This window comes from Schistocerca serialis, chromosome 1 (assembly GCF_023864345.2).
Source record: "Schistocerca serialis cubense isolate TAMUIC-IGC-003099 chromosome 1, iqSchSeri2.2, whole genome shotgun sequence".
Taxonomy (NCBI): domain Eukaryota; kingdom Metazoa; phylum Arthropoda; class Insecta; order Orthoptera; family Acrididae; genus Schistocerca; species Schistocerca serialis.
In genome coordinates, this window is record NC_064638.1 from 575690518 (window position 1) to 575710194 (window position 19677).

Sequence of the window (19677 nt, forward strand, 5' to 3'; positions counted from 1 at the left end):
CTCCAGCGAGCAAGTACGATAAATTATTACTATCTAATTAGTATAATCATACGCTACTATCTCGTTTCACTGCCATTCGCGTTTCCCTTTTTCCTAAAGAAACCCCAGTTGCGATTTTGTATAATTCTTTCTTCACAAAAAAGTCGCAAAAGTACTATAATTGCACTGCTTGATAATTGCTAACGAAGAGACACATCACCGGACAGCAATAATCACAGGCAATGGTGGACAACATTAAACATACTACGTAAGTATAGAGGTAGAGTGAAATATTTGTAACGAAAAATGGTATAGATTTCACCACATGGGAAAGCAGCATAACCAGACACAAATAACGTTCATGTTATAGACTCCCAACATAAATGAAACTACAATGAAATCCACACCATTGGCTACTTACAGGCGTTGATAAATATCAACGGGGACAGTTGAAAATGTGTGCCCCGACCGGGACTCGAACCCGGGATCTTCTGCTTACATAACAGACGCTCTAACTTTTTTTTTTTTTGACCTCATTTTACTCGTTGTAGTTTGTTCCATTTGTTCGGGGCGGACGTCCTATGACGTTCGTTTAAGTTCTTCGTTGATCCATTCACTCAGTTTTTTTTATTGCACAGGGCACCTAACCCTCTAACCGAGCACACTGAGCTACCGTGCCGGCTGTATCCGACACAGCCATAGAAGATACAGAGGATAGTGCGACTGCAGGGACTTACCTCTTGGCACGCTCCCCGCGAGACCCACATTTCCAACTTACTGTCCACACAATACATTTGTGGTGCCCCTGCATCCTATACTCATTTCTCGCAGCAGCCAATCTAGCGATTCCCGTTAGAGTTTGAGAAATGTGAGTGCAAGTCCGAAAGAACAGATACCATCTTCACATATTCATTTCCCAACATAACGGTCGATAACGGACTCTCGGTAAAGAATATGCCTTCCTCAGGTAATAAAGCACATTTTCAACCACACATGCTGGCTACCAAACTGTTGTGGAGTCCTGGTGGGGTATTCTCCCACTGCTCCCCCAAGGCGGGTTTGAGTTCTAGCACGGTTCTGGGAGGGGGGGGTCTACTTCTCGTCAGCTGCAGATTGAATCGGTAACAGTGCTGCAGGGAGGGTTGGTCAAAGACAGTGCGAGGGGGACTTTCAGTCCCTGACCTTATCCTAAGGATGCAAGAATGCCCTGTGACTCCCACCTGCACAGAGAGAGAGATCGTAAATTACGCACTATGCTCGAGATGCTAGAAATATGTAGATCGCTGTCTGGTATACTTTGATGATGTATATGCTCGAGAATTAAAAATGAATGGACATATTGCACAGTGATCTATCTATATTCTCAATGGTACTAGCGAAGTAGACGAGGGGATGGTTTAGCGATGATACTGAAACTGGGAAGCATGCTGTGACATCATTGCTCAGTGTTGAAATGACTGTAAAATTGCTAACTTTTTCGCACTGTTGGTCTGATAATATACACTCAAGCGATCACTATGCCATACGTCGATTTATAAGGCTTGTATAGTTTTCAACACATACGTTAGCGGTACTTGTGAGAACCTGTAGAACAAAGACCGATTGTGATAGTAACATGGTCGTTGCGATCGTGTTTTTAACATCTGGCGGTTTGTAAGACGATTACGCCTCTCTTTCCAAGACACAGTGGTACTACTCTCAGGAAAAACTTAGGAGACACGTCCACCCACCACTGATTTTCGCTCAGTATTGTTTCGTATCACCAGTAACCAGTTATTGGTGAAGTATGATACTTACAAGGGAACCTCCCCATCGCACCCTCCTCAAATTTAGTTGTAAGTTAGCACAGTGGATAAGCCTTGAAAAACTGAACACAGATCAATCGAGAAAACAGAACAGGAAGAAGTTGTGTGGGACTATGAAAAAAATAAGCAAAATATACAAACTGAGTAGTCCATACGCAAGATAGGCAACATTAAGGATAATGGGAGCTCAGGAGCGCCGTGGTCCCGTGGTTAGCGTGAGCAACTGCGGAACGAGAGGTCCTTGGTTCAAGTCTTCCCTCGAGTGAAAAGTTCACGTTCTTTATTTTCGCAAAGTTATGATCTGTCCGTTCGTTCATCGACGTCTCTGTTCACTGTAATAAGTTTAGTGTCTGTGTTTTGCGACCGCACCGCAAAACCGTGCGATTAGTAGACGAAAGGATGTGCCTCTCCAATGGGAACCGAAAACATTTGATCGCAAGGTCATAGGTCAACCGATTCCTCCACAGGAAAACACGTCTGATATATTCTATACGACACTGGTGACGGCATCTGCGTCACATGACAGGAATATGTTGTGGACCCACCTAACTTGTACACTTGGCGAATGGGTAAAAAGATTCTTCTACCTTGCCCGATTTAGGATTTTTGTGGATGTAATAATCACTCCCAAAAAAGTGATGAAAACATAAGAGTTTGTCACATAAACTGCTTCAAATGAATGCAACAGTTTCACAGTCGCACAGTTTTCCCTGTGCTCTGTCAAAACATATGTTTTTAACGTTTTCAAATTTTTCCGTGTGTAGACCGTCAAATCCTGCATATGTCCAAGCAAATCTGAACATGTCCTGGAATTTTGGAGAGCGAAGTTGATTATGTGTGAGTACCTGAACTTTCATAATTGACACGCGATCACGTGAACAATACTGCTCTGTGTACCTGTGCAGCTTCGCAAAATAATTGTCTGAAAATAAATAATTAAACTATTCACTCGAGGGAAGACGTGAACCACGGACCTCTCGTTCCGCAGCTGCTCACGCTAACCACGGGACCACGGCGCTCCTGAGCTCTCATTATCCTTGATGTTGTCTATCTTGCGCATGGACTACTCAGTTTGCATATTTTGCTTATTTTTTTCATAGTTCCACACAACTTCTTCCTGTTTCTTCGAGTGATCTGTGTTCAGTTTTTCTAGGTCTATCGACTGTGCCAACTTATAACTAAATTGACGGGGGGGGTGCGATGGGGAGGTTCCCTTGTTAGTAGTAGGGGATGAGTAATAGTTTCGCCTTGACCATCAGGCTTACAAAGCATGTGTGTGTGTGTGTTCCGACATGTGCAAATAAAATGGCGTTGTCCTGTCATAAGGAAGCTATGCGATTTAACATGGAATACCGCGAAGAAAGGGAATGGAAGATTCTTTTTTTACTTGGAAAAGTGTGTCAAGTGATAAGAATGGTAGAGAGATTTCTGTTTCCAGACCCACAGCCATGAGCAGAGGGTATTTCTGATACTTCACTCATTGTTGAATGTCGTCCAAATGAGACCGCAATCTTAACATTTACTTGTAAGTATAGCGATCAAATATATATGTAGCCGGTTTCCTAAGACGATTCTGTCTGATGTGCAAGGAGTACGTGGCGGCGGTGGCCTGTGGTGGGAATGATTCACATTTCCAGCTAACGGCAGGAACCGTCCAAATGCAATGACCAGTTGGGGTACAGAAGTGTAGCTGATTTAACCGTGTCGTCCTCTAGACAGCTGAATAGTGAACCAATACTCATTATGTGTCGTACAGCTTTCGTGATCGTGTGTGTTCCCCATGGAAATTTGTGAAGATTCAATATGGACCTGTGTTTGCGCTGGATCATTATTCCCTGGTGTAAATAGTCGACTGACTGCTTCTGCAAATTTCCTGCCTTTATTTGGTTGAGAGAACCTCAATTGTGGTGTGCGCATCTAGTAGGTGAAAGATGGGTGGAATACATGTATGCACTTTCTCTAGATGTGAGAAACACCTTAGTTGACCCTAAATTATAGGGATGATATGGAATTTGTTATATCTCCGAAATCGGTAATCGCGAGTGAAAATACCAGTTTCCGGTATTTTTTTCGAGTTTTCAGACAAAGATTTTCGCAGATGGGTTAAGTTTCTAGTTACTCAGTGGTTTACAGCACACTGCACCTTGCTAAAGTTTCAGGTTTTTAGAGAAATAATTTCCAGCCTATCTTCTGAATTATACTGTGCAAGCGATATTGCTATGTGCTTGATATCGAGAAGTATCGCATAAATGGTACAGTATTCTGGCAAATCATGTGAAAATACCGGTTTTCTTGTAATCCCAGAAGATGGAGATGGGTGTAGAAAGCAAGCAAGCAGGTCGGAGCCAGAAACAGTGACGCCTTTGTGCCGAGGGGAACTGACCCAGTCTTTGTAGAACAGTCTTCGCAATATATGTATGAGAATCTGGTGGTCGCTAGCTATATGCAGGATGCGCAAGCGAAGATTTTGTATGGCGCAGGATACGAACTGCATGTTTACTACATCGATACGATATGTGATGATATATAGCCTGGTTGGAGATCTGTTTCACTTTGAAATATTCAAGATAGTTTCATCAGTGGCAGAGCAGTGTAATCGAGTAAGTGTCTTTCCATATTTGACGATCTGTACACCACTTTTTCAAGGTTTAACTGTCAGTGCAAAATGGCGATCTGTACAAAATGGTTTTGAGGCATTGCAACAGTTTCTATATCGCGTTGAGAGGGAGACTTGTTTCTTGTTTACATAGACCTGTGACGTCAGTATAACTCTGACAACCTTTTAGCTGCACTTGCGATGGTGAGTCGCTTGGCAATTAGGTTTTCGCTGGACCACAGGTACGAAGGCTGTGCATCTTCGCACCTGCAACAGCAGTTATGGAAACACGTGCATGGCTGGAAGCATCTCGCAGGCTGGTGTGACGTTCTCGCGCCGCGCCAAGAGTGCGCGCCTTGGGGTAATGTGACCCCAGGCACATCAGCGTAATAAACTACATGAAATCCATCCTTAAATAAATGTTTCCAGAGTAAATAAAGTACTCTCCTTCCTCTCTCCGGCAGCTGGACACAGACTAAGTCCTTTTTCCGCCATTTCTTCCGAGACCGCCATGGGACGACAGTGCCCTCTGGTGGCAGTACTGTGTACTAGGTCAGTAGGACTCTGGACCTCATGGTGAACACACTCGATGGAGCTACTGCCTATGACAACAGAAATTGTTTAAATAAACACTGTATGCAAAATATAGACTTACGTCCATCTTATCCAGCAGCCCAGCACAGGCTAAGTCGTTTTCCTGGCAGTTACAAGGTAGAGATGGTGGCTGGATGATTTAGGTTAGTTGAGGTAGCCCAAGTGACCTATTTTCTTGCACTTTCTCGGGTTAGTGGAGGTAGCCCAAGTGATCCTTTTTCCTGTCAAAATTTGAACTTCCCACCATTTTCTTGGGAGAGGGGGGGGGGGAGGTTGACGGGAGGGGAGTGGGTTTTGTCAGTGGAAGTAGCCCAACTGACCTATTTTCCGTCAAAATCTGAACTTCCAGACATGACGTCATTGCGACACTGCCACATATATCGGCGCCTTCTTGGATCAGTCATCTTGAATATATTTGGCAACAATGCAGAGTGGGGCCGCAGCGCCTTTGTCGTCCTGCTAACGATTATCTCAAAACTGCTTGGACCGATTTAAAAGGAATACGACTAGAAAGAAAGTACCAACCAAGGAAGTGTGTAGAAACCGGTGAGCCATACCAATTCGAACGTAAACGAGTTCGCTGTATTATACTGACACTATCGTGGCAGTTTTAGGCGGAGCGTTTTGAACTGTGTTTAAGATACCGCCAGAAGTCAGGCCTGAACTACCACTGTCAACCCCAGCACACAATTCCGCTGTAGCCTCTCCCAAATGCTTTGTTACTCCAGCTTGCCATGGGTTGCAGACTGATTTTTTTCTTATTTGAAATGAGCGAAGAGACTAATCCCAGTGCATAAAGGGATTCGAATGTGACCCTCACAACTGCAAAACGTACCAGCGATCTTTATGACCGTTATGTCAGTTCTGCTCTCGTGGAAGCACAGAACACGGATGTATGATGGCAGCCCTTCGAGAAGGAGGTGGGGCTTGTTTTTCCGGACCGCTCCTCTGCCCTCGGGCAGTACTAGTTCTCGTTTATTTACGTTCGCGGCCGACTGCCACGATATACTGTCCGCATAATATGTCGCAACTGCTGTGTCTGGGATAGCACAGGAACCAGTAACACATAGGCGGCGTCCTATCACCGCTTGACACTCTGGCCCGTCCAGTGGGCTGTGTGGCAGGATCCATATAGGTTTTAGCTCAGAGTCAACTGGAAAAAAAAGTCTGAGAAGATGGTTGCCTCACTTAATGGGGGTAGGATGTCAAACGGGCCGACTTGGAGCAGGAGAGGCACCATAGGACATTTTAATTTCCACTGTCTATACTTTTACAAGGAAATTCATAAAACTTTGTCGGCATGACCACGGAGGATTCAGGGTTCACACTCGTAGCAGCGGAAGTTCAAAAACGAACAAAATAATTTTTTTACATGTGAAATTTCATGATTTTTTCACATACTATTGGCTGCATTTGTTGCTATAAGTACACTTTTCCTCATAAGTATGAGAGACTGTTCGATGAATTTTGCACAGGACACGAACCATACTTACAGGTGTTTGAAACTCTAGAATCTATTTAAGTTATGAAAAAATGAATGAGCTGTTGCGTTTTAAACTTATGTTTAGAAAAAAAATCAAATTTTGTAGTTAATTATCTCAATTTTTACCACAGTTTTTAATAGATTTGGTAAATTCTAGAGTTTCATACACCTGTAAGTATGGTTTGTATACTGTGCAAAATTCATCAAAGAATCTCTCCTACTTGTGAAGAAAAATTTATCTATAGCAACAAATGTAGCCAACAGTAAGTGAAAAAATGATGAAATTTCATATCTAAAAAAAAATTATTTTGTTATGGTTTTGCACTTCCACTGCTATGAGTGGAAATCCTGAATCCTTCCTGGTCATGCTGACAAAGTTTTATGAATTTATTTGTAAAATTGCGGTATATTGATAATTTTTACTTATTTGTAAAATTTTTACTTATTTGTAAAAATATAGACAGTAGAAAATAAAATGTCCTGTGGTGGCTCTCCTGCTCCAAGTCGGCCCGTTTGACGTCGTACCCCCCTTAGCACTTTGGACTGGTGTGTCAGGAGCGTCTCCGCACAGAAACGGGCAGACTCAAACTGACACTTTAGAAAGGAAGTGAAGGAGGAAGGAGGGAAGAAAGGTAGGCAGGGATGAAAGAAAGAAGACTGGAGTTTGTCTCGTGAACAACGAGCTCATCTGAACGTCGAGTTTGCCGGTGTCTGGGCGAAAGAGGGGGGCGGACTGACCGTGAAGACCTCCGGCTGCGGGAAGCTGCAGGGCGCGCCGCGCGCGGCGGCCACGCGCGTGAACGTCATGTTGGTGCCGGGGCGCAGCGCGACGCCGAACAGGCGCAGCCGCACCTCGGAGTCGGCCAGCACCTGCATGCGGCCTTCCTCCACCTCCACCTTCTCCGCCTCGATGCGCAGCGACACCACCGACGCCACGGCGTCGCCCTCGGCGGAGCCGGCCGTCTGCAGCCGCACCTCCTGCGGCCGCGACAGTCCCGGGGCGGAGGCGTCCTCCGCCAGGGGCGACACCGTCGCCGGCTGCAGCCGGGACTCCGGCAGGCTGACGTTGCGCCGCTGCCGCCGCACCACCCACCTGTAACACCGCGCCACAAGCCCCGCTCACAACACAACCCTGACCGTATTCGCCAATGCTATTACACACTAGTAATATGCGCGATAGCCTTGACGTTGCTCTACTAACACCTAGATGCGGTACGGTACATCGTAGAGGGGTGTAATGCCACTTCCTCGGACGAGAAACGAAAATCAAAAATTAGCTCCAAATTCCCAAAGATTTCTCCAAAAAAAGTTCCAAATTCCACGAAAAATGAACGAGCAAACAAATTTCCAGTTAACACCATTATTTGGATATTAACCAGTAACTGAATCAGGAATCTAATACTTACAAGGGAACCTCCCCACCGCACCCCCCTCAAATTTAGTTATAAGTTGGCACAGTGGATAGGCCTTGAAAAACTGAACACAGATCAATCGAGAAAACAGGAAGAAGTTGTGTGGAACTATGAAAAAAATAAGCAAAATATACAAACTGGGTAGTCCATGCGCAAGATAGGCAACATTAAGGATAACGGGAGCTCAGGAGCGCCGTGGTCCCGTGGTTAGCGTGAGCAACTGCGGAACGAGAGGTCCTTGGTTCAAGTCTTCCCTCGAGTGAAAAGTTCACGCTCTTTATTTTCGCAAAGTTATGATCTGTCCGTTCGTTCATCGACGTCTCTGTTTACTGTAATAAGTTTAGTGTCTGTGTTTTGCGACCGCACCGCAAAACCGTGCGATTAGTAGACGAAAGGACGTGCCTCTCCAATGGGAACCGAAAACATTTGATCGCAAGGTCATAGGTCAACCGATTCCTCCACAGGAAAACACGTCTGATATATTCTATACGATACTGGTGACGGCATCTGCGTCACATGACAGGAATATGTTGTGGACCCACCTAACTTGTACACTTGGCGAATGGGTAAAAAGATTCTTCTACCTTGCCCGATTTAGGTTTTCTTGTGAATGTGGTAATCACTCCCAAAAAAGTGATGAAAACATAAGAGTTTGTCACATAAACTGCAACAAATGAATGCAACAGTTTCACAGTCGCACAGTTTTCCCTGTGCTCTGTCAAAACATATGCTTTTAACGTTTTCAAATTTTTCCTTGTGTGGACCGTCAATTTCTGCATATATCCAAGCAAATCTGAACATGTCCTGGAATTTTGGAGAGCGAAGATGATTATGTAAAAAATTAAACTTTTCACTCGAGGGAAGGCTTGAACGGAGAACCTCTCGTTCCACAGTTGCTCACGCTAACCACGGGACCACGGCGCTCCTGAGCTGACACACTCCTTTATGTTGCCTATCTTGCGCATGGACTACTCAGTTTGTATATTTTGCATATTTTTTTCATAGTTCCACACAACTTCTTCCTGTTTTCTCGATTGATCTGTGTTCAGTTTTTCAAGACCTGTCCACTGTGCCAACTTATAACTAAATCTGAGGAGGGTGCGATGGGGAGGTTCCCTTGTTAGTAATTTATTAACATACGAAATAAATATAGGATTCCAGTAAAATCAAACTCAAAATTCAAAATCATAGTAAATCGCAAAATGATTACAATTAAAATTCGCAAAGTAGAACCAACGTTCCCAAAGAATACTCCGTGTGAGTACTCTTTGAGATTCGTGAGTAATGGCTAAGGATAATTCAAGCCATTGTCACTACGTTACGAGAGTTAACCGAAACAGGTCACACTTTTGAATGCTCGTATATGTAGGCGAAATTAGATTGTTTTTTCACAATTGATTATTGCGATCTACTATGACGCAGTGAAACGATACTTTGACGTCAAATATTACGTTATTTAGAATTCAGATAGAGGACTTGCATATGTTAGATAGAAGTGACTTTTAATTGGATAACTTGAAGTTAACACTATTTAGAAATTGAACACAGATTGACAATTTCATTCGTAATAACTAATGGACTACGGAACTTGGCGATAGTTACGAAGCTTATAATTTATAATTCCCCTAACACCTGGGAATGCTTCTTCCTCACGGCTCTGTTGAGAAGTGACTAATATTGTGTAATAAACCAGCATATCGTGTCAATTCACGCATTTATCATTCAAGTTTTGCAATATTATTTAGAGAGACAGCGTGCTGCGATATTATTTGACTGAAGCGCTCGCCGCTTATATAGAAACTCCTTGACGTTAGGAATTAATAACACTGTTACGACTGATTATAGATTCGAGATTACAACCAGTCTATAGGGAATTTGGTGTTCAAATGGCTCTGAGCACTATGGGACTTAACATCTTAGGTCATCAGTCCCCTAGAACTTAGAACTACTTAAATCTAACTAACCTAAGGTCATCACACACATCCATGCCCGAGGCAGGATTCGAACCTGCGGCCGTAGCGGTCGTGCGGTTCCAGACTGTAGGAATTTGGTGTCGTTGGAACTAATCTGAACTTATCATTAATATTTAAATAGCAACTGATAAAACATGGATTATAAAAGATTTAATTACGGCATTTGGTGAGGTAAATATCTCGCACAAGTCACGAGTTCAGTTCATGAACGTTCTGTTTGTAACGTCGATACCGATACATACGAAATAATCTCGTGGCTCTATCGCTGAGTGTTAGCCAAGACCGAAGATCCGAGTCGACGTTACAGGGGGTACCCAAAAAAACAACGGATTTTTTTAAAAAAGCTACATATTTTCAAATTGTTTACGGAACAACCTAATCCCTTTCAAAATACTCTTCATTGCAAGTGATACATTTATCCCATCGGTGCTTCCACTGTTCGAAACATTTTTGTAGTCATCTTTAGAAATGGCTGGCAGTTCCCCCCTCGCTTTTTTTTCTTGATTTCTTCAGTGTTATCAAATTTTTGTCCTTTCCTGCCCCTTTTCATACGTGGAACTAAGAAGAAGTCGCACAGAGACAGGTCAGGCTTGTAAGGTGCGTGGGCTGTGTCTGCAAGTGCGTTGTCTTGATGGAAGAATCAGCCTCCTGTCTGCACAAATAGGGTCTTTGTTTATGAACAGTCTTGGGCAATCTTCTTAAAACTTCCAAATAAAAGTTGAGGACAAGCTCTCGAATTGCTTCAATATTTTCGTCGAATCGGGCAGTTGATGGACGTTCAGAACGAGGTCTGCTATCAATCGACACATTACCATTTTCAACTGGAGCAAACCACTCGCACACTTGAATTTTCCCCATATCATGTTGGTAAGCTCTACTCAATATTAAAATACTTTCAGCAGCATTTCTACACACCGGAAGCAGCTACTAGGGTAGCAGAGTACGTGTGGCGTGCACACGGGGGTTTTTTTAGGTTAGAGGGACCCCCCCCTTGGGCGAAACGATAAAATACCTGACGGCTTACCAGAGAGGACATTATCATCGTTGATAAAGAACGTCCGTCCTCAGAGACCAAAAACAGGAAAAGTTAACGTAATATTGGTAAACTGCAGGAGTATCCAGGGCAAGGTTCCTGAATTAGTATCTCTTATTGAAGGAAATAGTGCGCATATAGTATTAGGAACGGAAAGTTGGTTAAAACCGGAAGTGAACAGTAACGAAATCCTAGACACAGAATGGAATATATACCGCAAGGATAGGATAAACGCCAATGGTGGAGGAGTATTTATAGCAGTAAAGAATTCAATAATATCCAGTGAAGTTATTAGCGAATGCGAATGTGAAATAATCTGGGTTAAGTTAAGTATCAAAGGTGGGTCAGATATGATAGTCGGATGCTTCTATAGACCACCTGCATCAGCAACCGTAGTAGTTGAGCGCCTCAGAGAGAACCTGCAGAACGTCGTGAAGAAGTTTCGTGATCATACTATTGTAATAGGGGGAGACTTCAATCTACCAGGTATAGAATGGGATAGTCACACAATCAGAACTGGAGCCAGGGACAGAGACTCTTGTGACTGCCTTGTCCGAGAATTACTTCGAGCAGATAGTTAGAGAACCAACTCGTGAAGCTAACGTTTTAGACCTCATAGCAACAAATAGACCGGAACTTTTCGACTCCGTGAATGTAGAAGAGGGTATCAGTGATCATAAGCCAGTGGTTGCATCAATGACTACAAGTGTAATAAGAAATGCCAAGAAAGGAAGGAAAATATATTTGCTTAACAAGAGTGATAGGGCACAAATCGCAGAATATCTGAGTGACCACCATCAAACGTTCATTTCTGAGGAAGAGGATGTGGAACAAAAATGGAAAAAATTCAGGAACATCGTCCAGTACGCCTTAGATAAGTTCGTACCGACTAAGGTCCAAAGCGAGGGGGAAGATCCACCGTGGTATAACAATCATGTACGAAAGGTACTACGGAAACAAAGAAAGCTTCATCATAGGTTTAAGAGTAGTCGAATCATAGCTGATAAGGAAAAGCTGAACGAAGCGAAAAAGAGCGTAAAGAGAGCAATGAGAGAAGCATTCAACGATTTCGAACATAAAACATTGGCAAACAATCTAAACAAGAACCCTAAAAAGTTTTGGTCATATGTAAAATCGGTAAGCGGATCTAAATCCCCTATTCAGTCACTCGTTGACCACGATGGCACCGAAACAGAGGACGACCGAAGAAAGGCAGAAATACTGAATTCAGTGTTCCGAAACTGTTTCACTGCGGAAAATCGTAACACGGTCCCTGACTTCAGCCGTCGCACGGACGCCAAAATGGAAAATATTGAAATAAACGACATCGGAATTGAAAAACAACTGCTATCACTTAGTAGCGGAAAAGCATCCGGACCAGACGAGATACCCTTAAGATTCTACAGTGATTATGCTAAAGAACTTGCCCCCTTTCTATCAGCAATTTATCGTAGATCGCTGGAAGAACGTAAATCACCTAGCGACTGGAAGAAAGCGCAGGTCGTTCCCATTTTCAAGAAGGGTCATAAATCAGATGCGAATAATTATAGGCCTATTTCGCTTACGTCAATCTGTTGTAGAATAATGAAACATGTTTTGTGTTCTCGTATTATGACGTTCTTAGATAATACAAATCTCCATCATAACCAACATGGATTCCGCAAACAGAGATCATGTGAAACTCAGCTCGCCCTATTTGCCCAAGAAATTCACAGTGCCGTAGACACTGGCGAGCAGATTGATGCCGTATTCCTGGACTTCAGGAAGGCATTTGATACGGTTCCGCACTTACGTTTAGTGAAAAAAATACGAGCTTACGGAATATCGGACCAGGTTTGTGATTGGATTCAGGATTTCCTAGAAGAAAGAACACAACATGTCATTCTTAACGGTTCAAAATCTGCAGATGTAGAGGTAATTTCGGGAGTACCGCAGGGAAGCGTGATAGGACCTTTATTGTTTACAATATACATAAATGACTTAGTTGACAACATCGGTAGCTCCGTGAGGCTATTTGCAGATGACACGGTTGTCTACAAGAAAGTAGCAACATCAGAAGACTCGCACGTACTCCAGGAGGACCTGCAGAGGATTAATGCATGGTGCGACAGCTGGCAGCTTTCCCTAAACGTAGATAAATGTAATATAATGCGCATACATAGGGGCAGAAATCCATTCCAGTACGATTATGCCATAGGTGGTAAATCATTGGAAGCGGTAACGACCGTAAAATACTTAGGAGTTACTATCCGGAGCGATCTGAAGTGGAATGATCACATAAAACAAATAGTGGGAAAAGCAGGCGCCAGGTTGAGATTCATAGGAAGAATTCTAAGAAAATGTGACTCATCGACGAAAGAAGTAGCTTACAAAACGCTTGCTCGTCCGATTCTTGAGTATTGCTCATCAGTATGGGACCCTTACCAGGTTGGATTAATAGAAGAGATAGACATGATCCAGCGAAAAGCAGCGCGATTCGTCATGGGGACATTTAGTCAGCGCGAGAGCGTTACGGAAATGCTGAACAAGCTCCAGTGGCGGACACTTCAAGAAAGGCGTTACGCAATACGGAGAGGTTTATTATCGAAATTACGAGAGAGCACATTCCGGGAAGAGATGGGCAACATATTACTACCGCCCACATATATCTCGCGTAATGATCACAACGAAAAGATCCGAGAAATTAGAGCAAATACGGAGACTTACAAGCAGTCGTTCTTCCCACACACAATTCGTGAATGGAACAGGGAAGGGGGGATCAGATAGTGGTACAATAAGTACCCTCCGCCACACACCGTAAGGTGGCTCGCGGAGTATAGATGTAGATGTAGATGTAGAAGTAAAAACAAAATTTCACAGCTGCAAGTTGTTCACTTGAACTTGCCATCATAAAAACAGAAAGAACAACAAAAGAGCGCTAGCAAAAACAATCACCGCAGATCAACACGACAAACCAGGTCGACGACACAGGCGGCAATGAACTGACAATAAGCCTACCGGCGGAAATGCGTACCACACAAGCTCTGCCCACGGCAATGTTATCCCTTTTTTCCTTCTTTTTCTTTTTGTTGGGGTACCCTCTCGTAATACGCATGATACTGGGCTACGACAGCAGAACGTCGCTAATCCGACCTCGGATGGTCGGACACCCGCCATCCCAATTCTGGTGTTTGTTTACGTAAACGGGTCACTGCTACGGTCTGGACTGGACTTTATGACTCATCGTCTGCGACATGAATCAGTAGGCAGTAGACCGTTGCTAGTTGAGATAGTTCGATCACTTTTAGTATGAAATAACTTGTTTCTAACTCCATCAATAAGTGCCATTGTGCACGCATTTGCTTTACAAATCAGTGATAGTATTCTTGTTACACGCTGAAGTGTGCAATACTGAATTACGGCACCAACTAAACGTAAAAAGTGACGGTGACTACAACCAGCCCAGTGACGTAAGTTGATAGGTATAGCTGATGCTGAATTTCGTTCACCGTATCAGACGTTTTGTGAAATTCTCCAGCTGTGTCATGTTCTGCATGTTTTGTAAACAAAACAGTGGAAATGAAGATTTGCATGTGTGTGATATTTTTATTATGGAGGTGGCACAATACCGTCTGACTTCGAAAAGATGGAAGACAGCCAGAAAATCACACATGCAAACATCACCAAACATATTCATGTAAACAAATGCACAAATGCACCTGAAAATGGGACTAAATCCTCGAAACGCTTAGTGCTACGCAACAAAAAATAAGTAACTGGTGCAGTTTTCATTATTTAAATCATAGCTGACGCTGACTGCACAACGGAAGCAGATTTAACTGACGCTCAGCTCATTAACACTGGAACTCAAACAATCGATGACAGAGAGAAAGATAATGACAACATAGACACTGAACCCACGGCTCGAGTATCACGTACACATGCTAAAGAAGCATTTGACATTTACGTTCAGTACATCGAACGAAGCTCTACGTCTACCCCAATAGACAGTTTCTTCATTGGAAAATGGTGGAACATCGCGTCAGTATCTAAACTGTCGTCTGCTAAGCAAAAGAACATTACAGACTTTTTTTCGTCATGCTTAAGACCATAACACTGTTTTCCATTTGATTTCTCATGTTTTAAACAGTTAAGTACGAATCAGTTGCGTGTCAACCACTGTAATACGGTATGTACAGATGTTAAACTTCCACTCACAGTAACAATATATTACCAGACGATAAGTGATTTTACAATACATGCGCTAGTGTATATTAAGCTTTCGTGTAAGATATTCTAGTGTTTGAATATTTTCGTTTCGTTTCTGTTTTAACACCGAACAATATATCTGGGTTACCAGGCGAAATATCGTGGCACGTAGTCTACGTAATCTAACTGCAATCCCGAAACTTCACAGCGTACTCTTTACGCCGGTAAAATTTCAAGTATCATATCAGGAAAGTACCTGTCGACCAATTATGTCATATGCAACCGAGGAGTGGGGAGGGGAGGGAGTATTATACGCAGTTAAAAAAAAAAAAAAAAAAAAAAAAAAAAAAAAAAAAAAAAATCAACGGTCAAGCCTCAAACGTGGAACGCTGCAAAAAACCGTGTGGAACACTTTGGGAAGGCCGTTACACTTCACACCCTACCGTCTGCAGCTCTTGTAACAATTTAGAGCCGAAGATTACGGCCGACGCCTTCAATTTTGCATCACAGCGCAGGAAGCACTTGAGGATCAACATTCCGAGTACAAGCTGATATTCAGCGACGAACCAGCCTGCTAGTTACGTGGAAAGGTTAAACGCCAGAACGCGAGAGTGTGCGTCACTCATCCAATTGTGGCGCATGAACAGGATTTTCCGACGGTTAACGTTTTCCGCGTGGTGTCACAGAGGCAGCCCTATTGGCGGTTTTTCTCCCATGACAAGACTATGAAGGGTACCGCGAATCTTGGTGTGTTGCACTTGTGGTTGTTTCCGCAAGTGAATCGGAGAACTTTATCTCCCAATAAGACATACTCTCAATGGAGCATGAATGTTCGCCACTGCCTAAACGACGCTGGATTGTGCGTAGTGAAACTGAAGTGCCTCTTCCCCCCCCCCCCCCCCCCTCCACTCTCACCAGGTCGCCTGACCTATCGTCTAGCGCCTTTTTCCTTTTGGAGGGGAGAGGGAGGGACTGTACTTTAAGAACCGTCTTTACATACGTCCACTGCCAAGATCACTGGAACAGGATGTTGTCACACAAGGTATGGAACGAACTAGATTCCCGCTTCCACGTATGTCATAGAACATATAAAGAGTGCAAAACGCAAACTTGGCGAGTTTATGGTCCTACTCATGTATAAACCATATTTGTACACGTAGTACTTTACAAAATATAGAGGTTTGAAAACGAGTGAAAATAGCCCCGTATTGCTTGGCACTTTTCGTGACGGACTTTGGAAGCTCGAGGCTGTGGTCACGCTGATACAGACTTCGGACGACGCCAGCAGTCGGTCAAAGCTGGCCAATTCTTTCGACCATGTTCGTAGCAAGTGTGTGGTCTGAAAAAAACAACTGGCTCTAACCACTATGGGACTTAACATCAGAGGTCATCAGTCCCCTAGACTTAGAACTACTTAAACCTGAAAACCCTAAGGACAACACACACATCCATTCCCGAGGCAGGATTCGAACCTGCGACCGTGGCAGCAGCGCGGTTCCAGACTGAAGCGCCTAGAACCTCTCGGCCACAGCGGCCAGCTATGTGGTCTGAGACAGACTTCATCGGCTGCCATAGGATAGTGGTCAGAAGAATGCAAATACGTTTGTTTTCTTCAGCGGATACGGGTGACAATACATTGCAACAGCTGATGAACCGCCAAACCCAGCTTGCTGTACAAAACATTTTGTAACAACTGGCAGTACATCTCGCGTATTTATAGTCTTTTTAAGAAATAAATATTTCAGTTTTCAAATAAAACAGTGGATGATTCTTTTATAGTGTGCGCAAAATACCTCGGCCGCTAGTTGCGCAGTCGGCTGGGGATGTGTGCGGAGAGTGGCAGTGTTGGGGGGTCGTACAGAACGTCCTAAAGTGAAGCCTACGTTCATATAATTTGTAAATAGTAAGTGGGGCCACTCCACGCCCACACTTGCATGGTGACCATTCAAAAAGATCTACTGTCACCTCTGCTTTCGTTACTATCTAAAAAGAATTCCGCCGAAAATGCAGCGGGTCATTTTCCCCTGGCTTGTTAACCATTTGTAACATTCACAGAAGCACCGTAAGTGGCGAATTTTGAGAAAAACCTATAGATTTCTTTGGTTGCAATGTCAAAATTCGCATCTTTTCCCAAAACACAGCGCAGCTTACACTGTCTCACCTTACTAACATGTTGTGCGGGCACAACTGCGAGACGATTGTGAAACTGTGGTTTATTGAGTTTGTTAAGCTTATTAAGTGAGGAACTGAGGAAGAATAAAGTCAGTAGCTTACGAAAAAGCATATCTTTGGTACAATAAAACTGTGATGACTTATACGTTGTTCAAAAACCCATAGCTTTTCTTGTTTCAGCAGCTACCGATGGGCCTTGAAAATTACATCTTTTACCGAAAAAGTCTGTTGTTACTGAAATAACACGGTAGATAATGAAGTTTTACATAATAACGATACGGTGAAATAGTGTCCAATTTGCATGCTATGATTTGCCAAAATCTCATTTCGATAACTGAAACCGTTAATGAAATATAAGGAGTCTTGTGGATATTTCACTCTAGCTATATCAATGGCGCGGCGCGATCGCAAATGAGTGCGCTACTCAGATCAATTTTCTCAAGATTGGTGACAGATAGATGCCTCTTACCAAATCTAAAGAAAAATTCGATATGTTAGCTGAATTTCATACGCAACAACACTTTATGTAATATGCCCCAAACGCAAAATCATAGCGATCTCTATTTTTCATTGCACACCTTCCCGAATTTGGCTGTGTGTGTTACCTTCAGGTAAATATCACAATAACTATGACCATTAACGAAAAGACGGGCACATTATCACGTACCTGACATTTAAAGCTATAAGAAAACCAAAAATGATTTTTTTACCTAATATTTTCTGTAAAATCGTCTGAGAAAGGTGACCGGCCGAAAGGTGGAAAACACTTATCGATCTCCGCTCCCAAACAAACGAATAACTACCCCAGCGCTTTGGACGAAAACTGGTCACTGTGCATCGCCCATGGTATCCTGTGCGAGCTATAATTCCTGGAATGTCGCCTATCCAAAATTTTAAAAAATCTTTCATTTATCGTAACGGTTCATTTTACACGTGAGAGGGTGACATGTTACCTTCGTAGATAAATATTTTCAGTTTGGAATCTCGCCATTAGTCAAGCATTGAGATGAAAAATAACACTTCCTAGAAATTTACGTTTATTAAGATTTATACCAAATTTTCTTCCCTACGTAATTCCGCTGAAAGTAAGTACAGATTTTGAAAGTCAAATTATCATGCTATTTGTCTGCATTCACCAATGACTGCGAGTGATGTAAAGGCGAATATACTGTACACCTCAAGTATGTGGAGAACATTCTCTTCTTTATTATCACGCGTTCGTAAAATCAGTCCTGTAGTTCGAATAGCTCAGCAAGAGCACATTATTCTTTTTAGAAACGTTTGTATTCATCACCTCTTTAGTAAAAAAGGCTATCCTGCAAAGTCTCCAGCTGTAGAAATGTTAAGGGATTCGTTTCGCCGAGTAGTCGGACGTACCACGACCAAGCTTCGGTCGTGTCTTACCAGACGTCAGGCAATGAAGTCTTGCAAACGAAGTTGGTGTCACTGTGACCACAGCTTAAGGGCGCGGTCGATGCCTTGCAAATTGCCAGTACGCTGTAATCAACACTGCATTCACAGTGCCTATCACAACGCTGTCAATGCTGCAGCGCACTGCTTTGTGTCCTGTTAGAGTTGTCAGCAGGTAGAAGCAATAAGCACCGACCCAAAGTCATCAGACTTCCATCGATTTCCCCATTTTCAGGTTAGTGGCCACCTATCATATGTGCGTGTAGTACATATTGTGTTTGTATACTATTTACTGACACAAAAAAATGGTTCAAATGGCTCTGAGCACTATGGGACTCAACTGCTGAGGTCATTAGTCCCCTGGAACTTAGAACTAGTTAAACCTAACTAACCTAAAGACATCACAAACATCCATGCCCGAGGCAGGATTCGAACCTGCGACCGTAGCGGTCTTGCGGTTCCAGACTGCAGCGCCTTTAACCGCACGGCCACTTCGGCCGGCCTTACTGACACAGCGCATATCAATTTCACATGTACAGATTCAACAGAAAATTATAACTGATATCACCTGATGTCATTTTTCGCTGCGACTTCTATAATGAAACATCGAGACAAACGTCTAGGTAATCTAACATTATCTAATAATGTCGCTGAAGCCATTTCCAAAGATGAAAGTGTCAAACATATTCCAGGATAAGACACGAAATCATGATCCCCTCGATCCAGCAACGTTAATTCGAATGAAAACATGGTAGCGCAGATGAAACTGCTGCAGTGGACGATGTAGAGAGCGATTACGTATACCGGAGTTTGTGTTAGAGAATGTGCGTGTGCAACCAAACGCCTCACCAAGCAGAACCGGGAGTGCCTAAACCGGCAAAACATCAATTTCCACCTAAGTGACATTGAGTAATGGCGACGAGTCGGAGAGATGTGAATTATAGATCGAGTGTAATACAGTCCCTTTCCCCCTTTAATCATTCAACCGACCAACTGACCGCAGTCTCTTTCGGAGGCTGTTTCCAAGCACCC

At 43.2% G+C, this 19677-nt stretch overlaps 1 protein-coding gene across 2 annotated transcripts in view; it reads right to left on the bottom strand.

Moving 5' to 3' along the window:
- Positions 1–19677, bottom strand: part of LOC126476475 (unextended protein) — a 535489-nt gene that overhangs the window by 149512 nt on the left and 366300 nt on the right. For both annotated transcript variants that reach the window (XM_050103544.1, XM_050103545.1), the window contains exon 2: positions 7196–7550. In XM_050103544.1, the coding sequence (XP_049959501.1) occupies positions 7196–7550 (355 nt within the window). The remainder of the gene's footprint in view (positions 1–7195; positions 7551–19677) is intronic.